At 46.6% G+C, this 10433-nt stretch overlaps 1 protein-coding gene across 1 annotated transcript in view; it reads left to right on the top strand.

Annotated features, from left to right (window-relative positions):
• TNFRSF11A (TNF receptor superfamily member 11a) overlaps positions 1-1067 on the top strand; it is a 53007-nt gene extending 51940 nt beyond the window's left edge. Inside the window, exon 13 of the mRNA XM_007457533.1 lies at positions 727-1067. Within this exon, the coding sequence (XP_007457595.1) occupies positions 727-1067 (341 nt within the window). The remainder of the gene's footprint in view (positions 1-726) is intronic.
• Positions 1068-10433: the final 9366 nt, after the last annotated feature.

Below are 10433 nucleotides of genomic sequence, written 5' to 3'. Positions count from 1 at the left end.
AAAGAGTGATTTGTAAGATTGTTTTTGTTTGGTTGGTTGGCTTTTCTCCATTTTAGTCTTGTGAATCTCTCTTTTTTCTAGGAGTTTGAAAAAATGTAAGGAAATTAATTTCTGCTAAATACTGAGCCCAGGGGGCCCCAGGGCCCTCCAGGGCTGAGCTTAGGGACCTCTCCAGGGAGGGTGAAAAGATGTGAGAGTCTGGTCAGAGAGGAGGCTGGGCTGCGGTGGGCTCCAGGGTCCTAACAGGCAGCAACCTTCGCTCCAGCCTTTGCTTCCCTTCCTGATGCATTTGACCATTGCTGAACCATTGGCTGTGTTTGCTGCGTTATCCATCACATGCGCACACCCTTTTGCAACATCTGAATCCCGTCTGTGATTCTGCGATGCGGGCGGGCTCTCATGCCAGTGTCCCCCGAGGTCAATGTGGCCAACGACAAAACTTCAGGATGGCCGACTGTCTTGCTTCTCTTCCCTCGTCTTCTCTCTCTCTCCCTCCCTTTTTCCTTCCTCCACCTCAGTCAGGCCCGGTGAGACGGCAAAGGAAGGAACCACGGGGAGTGCCCCATGCATTTTAGGGAACGGGTGGGTGAGGAAGGGCCGCCCGTGAGAGGGCCGGGGCGCCAGCGCCCCTCCATGCATTGGGAAACTTTCCTCTCACAAGACCAAGTTCTCGCCCAGAACTGATGACTCACCCTCTGCGTATTCTCTCTTCCTCTCCCCTTGTAGGAAATGTGACTGGAAACAGTAACTCCACGTTTATTTCCAGCGGGCAGGTGATGAATTTCAAGGGCGACATCATCGTGGTCTACGTCAGTCAGAACTCGCAGGAGGGGCCGGCGGGGCCGGGCGGCGGCGCGGGGGAGCCGGTGGGCCGCCCGGTGCAGGAGGAGAGCCCGCCGTGCTGCGACTCGTTCGCCGGCCTCGGGCCGCGCTTCCCGAACACGTGCGCCGGCCTCGAGGTGGGCCCGGGGCTGCAGGAGCGAGGCGCCCCCGGGCCCGACAAGGCCTCGCGGCCGGTGCAGGAGCAGGGGGAGGCCGAGGCCGGCGCGCCCGAGACGCGGCGCTGAGCAGCGGGGGAGGCCGAGGCCGGCGCGCCCGAGACGCGGCGCTGAGCAGCCGAGAACCCGCTACGGTTGCAGCCGGGCTGGCGCGGAGCTGCGGGCCTTCCAGCCCGCCCTCCGCGCCGCGCACATCGGGAGTCGCGTCCCCAGCTGACGACGCCGCCGCGCACCCGCGCCTGGGCGGGGCTGAGGGCGGGACCTGGGGTGGGGCGGGGCCGTGGCCCCAGAGGTGTGCCTTTGAGCCCCTCCGTTCGGTACACCTGCGTCAAATGACCGGACGTTCTTTATCCATCTTGTTCTAAATGGAATCGGGGACTTTAAAAACAAACAAGCAAACAAAAGTACATTTGTTATTACTACTCACTGCCATCCACGGTCACGTGTCTACTAATTGCACAGGTACACGTTGCTCTCTTCTGTTACTCCACTTTTTACCTCCTTCTATAGTTTTTCTTCTTCCACTTCCACCTCCCGTTATTAGTTCATCAGTAGTTTGTCTCTTTACGACATCTGTTTTTATGGCCGTCCTGTTCTATTTGGGTCTGTATCCCTTCCCCCACCCCGTCCTCCATGTTTGATGTTTGTATTTCACTGTCCCTCATAACGTTTCTCTTGATACTGTCCGCCCTTTTTTTTCTTACTATTTAACGATTTTCTTGAAAAGTCTCCTAAGGGTGATGGTCTTCTTTATATGTTTTCTTTTGGTCCCTTCTCATAAGTAGATGACTGTGTTTTGGTAATGGCGGGGGCGGAAAGAGGTGAGGAGTCTGTACTAAGCACTTTTGGAAGAAGGCTAGAAATGTGAAGCCTGGGGGGAGGCTCAGAGAACAAGAGGAGGGACTTTTAGCGTTCGAAAACTTTTCTGAGTTCTCAGTTTTCTAAAGAAAGGAAAAGGAGAAACCCCATTTTCACCCTGAATGTTTTTTAAGTTTGTGTCAATTTCTAGGCAGCACTAAGTTGCAATTCGTGTCTGCCTCCTTTACCCCATCTCAGAATGGTTCATTCCCCCCGGGTGAATGTAGTACCCTTCCCGGCAGAGGCAGCCAGGTACCTGGGGAACTAAATCTCAAAAATCCAAGTTGCTGCACTTGGCATTCTTATTCTTGATGTGTCCCTGGAAAAGGTGTGGAAAATGAGTAGGACATGGGATGGCCTGCACACACGGTGAAAGGAAGGTGCCAGGAAAGTTCAAGAAAGGAAGAATAAAGTTGTGCGTTTGTTCTCTTTTTAAACAAGAATAGCATAAATGTGTTTAGGCAGTAGGTACCATTTTCTTCCTAAAAAATCGTGTATCTGTAATTTAGCCTTGTAGAAGTGGAAAACATTCTTATTATTTTCCATGCGTTTACATTAAAAACCCAAATCCTTATATTGTGAGCTTAAGAAAACTTATCATAGAGGTGCTTTTCTCTTAGCATCAGTGCTCTTGTGAGGAAATATACAATGTGAGTCAGAGTGAAAGGAATTACCTAGGATGTTTCATCTGTTGTGACCAGTGAGCATTTGTTCTCCTCAAATACTAAAGTTAAAATATCTAAGCACATTAAAATTAATTTTGCAGGTCTGGTTGGTTTTAAGAGTGGTGATAGCGGTCACTGTCCAGACTTTAATGGCCACAAATGCCCAGCTGAAGGGAATGATCGTTGATCACTGGTTTCTCCCTGTCGGTTGCAGGTCTCTTGGAAATGCTAGAATAGTAGCCATCAATTATGACTTTTAATGGAGAAGCAGAGGTGGTTCTATAATTTATGGGGCTTCTTAGCTGACATGAAAAACTGCAGGAAATAACTGTGTTGCCAGGATGATCCGTTGGTGGGAATTTACTGTCTGTGCTGCCCTTTTAGTTCACATCCATCCAAAGAGAGATGTTATAAAAATGGAAGAAACCATTAAACCTTTTGACATATTAAACAAAGTATAGTTCACAAAGGAGAAGGCTGAGCTAAAGACCCAAGTTTCTACTGTGACTATCATCATCTCACTGATACTTTTCTTTTCTTTCCTATAAAAAGGCACTAATTTTTGACATTTTCCCAAACTAGAGATAACATAAGGATGCTACAGTGAATGTTAAAGTATCTTGAGATCCTTAAATAAAAGGTGCTAAATAAATACATAAGAATCTACTTTCAGAAAAAGGTAGTATTCTTTCCCATGCTGATCCCTACTAATTCTATATTGATCCAAAGACAATTAAATGATAGGAAGTATATAGCAAATATAGGTCTGTATCTGTGTATTATAGAGATGTATGTGACAAATGTAAACAGAATGAAATGAAGACAATAATTAAAACCTGGGGAATGTGATAAAGAGATTATTAAACTTATATTTGATGATAAAAAATTTTTTTCACGGCTTGTTTAAACAAAGCTTTTTGTGAAATAATGATCTGACTTCTTTATGATCTCTATGATGTACTGTGGTATCACTGGTGGAAACCTCAACAAAAGCTGGGACAGAAAGTGCCTTTTTTTAATAATATATCTTCCATTGATCTCATAAGTAAAATTCTTTAAAATGTAGGTTGGTTAGGCAGTGAAAGAGTTGAAATGGAAATGGAGTCTAGTGTTTTCTACCCACACCTAATTCAGCTATCAGAAGTAGGAAGAATTAATTTTTTCTCTCTGCCTGCAAGCCCAAAGAGTAGTTTGAATGTGAGGTATTGGAACCTTCCTATGGCAAAGGAAAAGAGGGCTCTTGCTGTGTAACAAGCTACCCCAAAACTTAGTGGTTTAAAACAACCACCATTGATTTAGCTCCCAGCCCTGTGGGTTGGCTCAGCTTGGTTGGTTCATTAGGCCTGGAGGAGCCCAGCTGGGCTTGCTGACCTGCGTGCAGTCTGCAGGTTGACTGGCTCGGGGAAGGCTGGCTGGACTGAACCCTGTCCACGCGGTCCCTCATCCTCCCAGCAGGCTGCCCTGGCCTTCTTCTCGTGGTGGTGCCTGGGTTATGAGAGCAAACAAAACCATATCAGGCTTTTTGAGACCTAGGCTTGAACTGGTGTGCTGTCATTTCTGCCACATTCTCTTGGCTAAAGTAAGACACAGGGTAGCCAGATTGAAGGGGTGAGGACACAGAGTTGCAGGATGACACAGAGAGTGGTAGATACAAGGAGGGGAGAATGGGGCCCTTTTGCCATCTCCACCACAGGAACATTGTTCATAATCAAATGGTGCTGGGGAGAGTGCAGCTGGGAGCAGGAGAGGAACGTTTCCCAGCCCCCAGTAAGTGCTTCCTTCTCTGGTGACCAGATTCCTTTGATGCCGAGTACAGTCAGTTCCTACAAATGAGTATTGAGGTTCCTTCCTAAACCAAATATCCATGATGAGGGAACTGGGTCTATGGTACTACTGCATTCCATTGGCACAGATCGTGGAAAAGTGACGATTTGGAAAATCAAGAAAACTGGTGAGATCCTTTGGGTAGAAGAACCTGCTACATAAACAGATAAACGATGTCATGTTCACCCTTTAGGCTGATTCAACAAACAGACTCTTTATGGTTGGGTACTGGGCAAAGGGTGAGCTTGAGCAGAAGTGCTGTCTTTGGTGGAAGAGGCATAATTTTGAAACGTTTGCCCTTTGACAGTCTCTGATGGCACATGACTCTCCTTGGCCATCTGCTTTGGGGAGCTCTGGGGTGCTCTGGGCATGAGTTGCATAACCTTTTGTGCGAAAGGGTAAATCATTCAAAGGCCTAAACATTTGGTTGGTGAGTCATCATTTTTATTTAATGTGCTTTTGATGCTTGGGCCCCGAGCATCCTTGAGAAAAGAGATGAATATAGCTGCAGAGTCTCAGGGAGCCTGGGATGTCCTAGATTTCTGGGGAAGACTATGGACATTGCTGTGCTCCAGGGCGCAAGGATGGGTTATCTGTGGAATTCCTGACTCCCCAGGGCTATGCTGGTGAAGGGACTACTTTGCAACTACTAAAGCCTTTCAAAAATAGGTGGGTAGGACTTTCCTGCTAGCACAGTGGTTAAGAATCTGCCTGCCAATGCAGGGGACATGGGTCCGAGCCCTGGTCTGGGAAGATCCCACGTGCCGTGGTGCAGCTAAGCCCATGTGCCACAACTACTGAGCCTACGTGCCACAACTACTGAGCCTGCGCACCTAGAGCCCGTGCTCCGCAACAAGAGAAGCCACTGCAGTGAGAAGCCCGCGCCCCACAACGAAGAGTAGCCCCCACTCGCCACAACTAGACAAAGCCCACGTGCAGCAACAAAGACCCAATGCAGCCAAAAATAAATAAATAAATAAATTTATTTTTAAAAAATAGGTGGGTACCTGAAATTGAGCAGGGGTGGGGTCAGCAGTGGGCACAAGCATATAAGGTGGTCACTGAAGCCAAGCTCAGAAGTGCAGGGGAGCCACAGATTCTGGAAACCCTGGACCAATGCTCCCATGGCAGCTCCTGCTATGGAGCTGAATTAATATAATGAAATGGGTTATTCCTTCCTTCATAACTTTATTTAATTTAAAAGAATTCCTTAACCCTTTCAGCCTACATTATGGCTTGATATCACTGTTTATAGTGAAAATTTCTCTAAAAACCTTTTTGTATAGAAATAGCTATATTTATAATTTAGACTCTTTAAATATTATAGCATAATACCCTTGAGATCCATCCAAGTTATTGGGTACATCAGCAGTTAGTTCATTTTTATTGCTGAGTAGTATTCTGTTGTATGGATGTACCACCGCTTATTCACCCACACTTGGATTCTTTCCGGCTTGGGGCAATTACAAATAAAGCTGCTAGAATAATTTGTGTGGACATGTGTTTTCATTTCTCTTGGGTAAATACCCAGGTGTGGAATTGTGGGATCATAAGGTAAATATATATTTAACTCTATAAGAAAGTGTGAAATTATTTTCCAGAGTGGCTGTACCATTTTACATTCCCTTCATTTCATCAGCAATGAAGGAGTGTTCCAGTTGCTCCATATCCTCGCCAGCACTCGGTAGCATCAGTTGTTGATTTATTTTAATTTTAGCCATTTTAATAGATGTCATTGTGACTTTAATTTACATTTTCAGCCCATAACTGAGCATCTTTTCATATGTTTAGTTGGCCATCTTTATCTCTTACTTGGTGAAGTGTGTGTTTGAATCTTTTGCCTATTTTTTAATTGGTTTGGTTATTTTCTTATTGTGTTTTGAAAGTTCTTTATATATTCTGGATATGAGAATATATAGGTTTTTAGGGCCTTTTATTGCAATAACAAAGAAACCATGGAAAAATACATATTTAAAGCTTTTAGAGCATTCTGAAAGTATATTTAATACCGTTAGTAAAAAAGTAAAGGTGTCGCAGTTTTTCATTTTATTAAAAAATTAAGGTTCGGGATATGTATAGCAGTAACATTTTTTCAGAGTAAATGTTTCTACAATAAAACCTCTCTTCACAGTGGGACTCGCAGTGGCAGGGCCCAGAGCCGTCGCTTGCTCTGTGGGCTGCTACGTCCTATAAGGCTTTATGGAATGCATCAGTCACGCTTCTAGGGAGCACATTCACCCATGCAAACTGTGAGTTTTGTGTTTTACATGCTGGTATAAATGTCTCTATTTGGTTGGAAACATGGAATGTTTTTCTATTGATATTTTCTGATTTCATTATTTTATATATTAATAATATTATAATAATGAGGTGCTGGGAGAGGGAAACCATGAAAACAAACTCCAAATGCCACCGTCACCTATGTCTGGAAATAGAGGGAGCTGGTAGCCATGGGATAGGCTTTGTTATCATGGGAAAGGTTGTTTGGTCTTATGAAGTTAAGGCCAGTTCGTATCTGTTGGCTGGAGTGTGATGGGATCCGTTGTGCCCTGACAAAAATGCTCCACAGTTGCCCTTGGTCTGCAGAACTAGTGGAGGGGAGGGGAGTAAGGGCCGGGCCGCATGGAGACGTTCCACACTCAGGAGCTTTGTGAAGGGTTAGGAGCATCCACGTGGGGTCCCCTGGGAGAAAGGACACCAAGGGTTCTGAGGAGCATTGGGCTGGTGCTGAGCAGTTGGGGCTGACAGGTGGACATTCCTGCAGGCCCAGCCACATCCCACTCAGCTCTGGGGACAGTGGCTGAGCATGAGCGAGGTGAGTCCAACATTATCCCTGGAGTCTCTCCTCCCCTCAACAGCACACAAGTATCTATACGTGTGGGGCAGTGCTCGACAGTGACCAGAGGCCGTGACAGACCACAACCGAGCTCACTAGCTTTTCTCATCTTCTCTGGGGTATTTGGCAGGAGACCAATTCCCCTTTGGACCAAGTAAGACCTTGGGGTTCTTGGATGCCTGGAGGGAGAGGCTTTACATGTGAACTGTTTGACATATGGGGGCTCCAGCAATTAATAGGAAAAAGAAAAGAGGTACAGCTGTGTTTATACTTGCAGCTGGTGAAGCAGGCATGCCAGAGATGGACAGATAATGGAAAAGAGGAATCAGGACTTTATGAATTTGACCACAACTACCCCAAAGAGATCAAAACCTTTCACATGGACTCCACGGCCCCTGGCCCTCCAGGTTCATCCCACACCACCCTCCTCCATTGCAGCTTCACTGGTCTCCCAGTGCACACGCTGCAGAATGGTGCGGTCGGAGAAAATAGCGTGTGTGAGGGGGTAGGATGTGTGTTCCCCTGGACCTGACTTCTTCCCTCTGAGATAGACTGGGATGGTATTAGTAGCTCTTCTTTTAACCAGTCAGAAAACAAGGACAATATAGATGGGGAGGGGCCATGCCATGGAGCAGGGGTCACCGATGAGAATGTGTCAGAACCAGGGAGTCTTGTCTCTGTGTGTGTCTGTGGCCCCCCCCCATCCTCCTGCACTCTTCCTTTCCAACTTCCCTGATCTCTTCTCTGTCCCCTAATTCTGTGTCGCTTTCTCCCTCTTTTCCTGTTTGCTCCAGCCATTCTCTGACTCTCTGAATCTTCCCCCAGGCACTTGGTCCGCTTCCCCTTTTCCATCCTTCCATGTGGCTCCCACATTCCTTGTTGTTCCCTCAACGCCTCTTCTGTCCCTCCCTGCCTCCTGGGCCCTCAGAGCCTCCCCTGCCCAGATTCCTCATGTCCTGTGTCCAATCCCTGCTCTGGTCCCCTCTGCCAGGTCCTCCATTTCCCTCCTCCACCCCGGGACTTCGGGCTGCAGAGGGTGCTGTGCTGAGGTCTTCTTGCTGAAGCTACACCTTCTACCCATCACTCTCTAAGAATGTGACTTTTTCTTGGAAATTACCCTGTTTATTCCTCTTGCACCAGTGAGCATATTGCTTTCATGTCAAGCCAAAGTCCAGATCCCACCTTCCTTAGGAAAGGACCCCTCAGTCACAAAGGTGGGCTTTGGACTCGAATCTCGCCATTTCAACCTCTGGCTGTGTGTATGGATCCATAGCATTGTGTTTTATTTATTTTTTAAAATTAATTAATTAGTTTATTTTTAGCTGTGTTGGGTCTTCGTTGCTGCGCGCGGGCTTTCTCTAGTTGGGGCGCGCAGGGGCTACTCTTCGTTGCGGTGCACGGGCTTCTCATTGCGGTGGCTTCTCTCGTTGCGGAGCACGGGCTCTAGGCACACGGGCTTCAGTAGTTGTGGCACACGGGCTCAGTAGCTGTGGCTCGCGGGCTCTAGAGCGCAGGCTCAGTAGCTGTGGCGCATGGGTTTAGTTGCTCTGCGGCATGTGGGATCTTCCCGGACCAGGGGTCGAACCGGTGTCCCCTGCATTGGCAGGCGGATTCTTAACCGCTGCGCCACCAGGGAAGCCCAGCATTGTGTTTTAAATGGTTGTTTAAACCCTTAAAGCCTGCTCAATGGTAGTTGAAACCAACAACTATTTCTGACTGCCTCAAAGTCAAGCTTGCACAAAGGAACCCACTGTGGTGAAATCAGGTCAATTCAGGGAGGGATTTCAAAGACGAACCTTAGATGTTGGAAGGGCAGGAAGGAGGCAGCTCCAGAGACAGCCCCTCTGTTCTTGCCCCCTCACATTCCCCCTCAGACTCAGTTTCTCTCTGTCTCCCTTGTAGTTTTGCTATGGGTGGTGCAGGTAATAGCTGCTCTCTTCCCAAATCTTCAGCGCCCAAATCCTTTCATTTCCAGTGTCCACTATCCACTGGCCAGATGTATTTGTGTGTATGTGTATAGATAAACCTTATAGATATAAACTACACCCAGTTTATACATAAGACAGTTCCAAATTCCATGAGATAACACTCTAGGTATCTCGGCACAACCTTCCAACCAGAATACCATTCATACGTCACATGGATCAGTCCAATCAGTGGCCAAGGAGGGCCACTAACATAAAACAAGACACTTGCTTTACGGGACAGTCAGGCCTGTGGGCAGAAGTGTGTCCAGAGGAAGATGGAGGATGCTGGGCCCCTGAGCCATGTGTAGCCCTGACTGCTGAGGTCTGATAACATGAGCAAACACAGTGAGGACAAGATCATTATAGGACTTTCATTCTCTTCCAATTTCTGTTCTATCAATAATGACTCAAGAAAAGACACATCTTTCTAGTTGGAAGACACAATCTAAGCTTCTGCTCTGAAGACGTTGGTGGGAAAGTGGGACTATTTAGAAAAGAGTTCTTCGTGTGCCTTCCTTTTTAAAATAAGCATTTTTATTAAGCCAGAGCCGGCTATGCTTCTGAAGGTAAAGTAAAGATAGAGCAGTAATTCCTGACAATATATTACTCAGCCATAAAAGAAGTAAATTCTGCCATTTGCAACAACATGGATGGACCTCGAGGGCAGTATGCTAAGTGAAATAAGTCAGACAGAGAAAGACAAATCCTGTGTGATGTCACTTGCATGTGGAATCCGAAAAAGCCAAACTCACAGATACAGAGACCAGAAGTAGTTGCCGGGGGTGCTGGAGGTGGGGAAATGGGGAGATGTTGGTCAAAGTTACAAAATCCCAGTTATAAGAGGAATAACTTCTGGAGATCTAATGTGCAGCATGGTGACTCTAGTTAGCAATACTGTATTAAATACTTGAAAGTTGCTGGGAGAGTAGATCTTAAATGTTCTCATCACAAAAAAATTATGTGAGGTGATGGAGGTGTTAACTAAGTTTACTGTGGTAATCATTTCACAGTATACATGTGTATCAAATCATCACGTTGTATATGTTAAACTTAACGCAATGTTACATGTCAGTCAATAAATCTGGGGAAAAAATAATTCCCAGTGATAAAAGAAACAAACCTTAGGCGCTGCGAGAGTTCACATGTCAGGACTGAGGTGCAGTGTGACAGCAGAGCCAGGGGCCCTAAGCTCTGACCAGAATCCTCGCCCAATGCTGAGCTGTCATTTGTCACTAAGCCCCAGCCTCTCACACTGACAGCGGACTCTGCTCTTGAGAGTCAATTC

This window comes from Lipotes vexillifer, unplaced genomic scaffold, assembly GCF_000442215.2.
Source record: "Lipotes vexillifer unplaced genomic scaffold, Lipotes_vexillifer_v1.1 scaffold125, whole genome shotgun sequence".
Lineage (NCBI taxonomy): Eukaryota > Metazoa > Chordata > Mammalia > Artiodactyla > Lipotidae > Lipotes > Lipotes vexillifer.
Note: the sequence above shows the minus strand (reverse complement) of the source record. Positions and strands in the feature narration are given on the sequence as shown.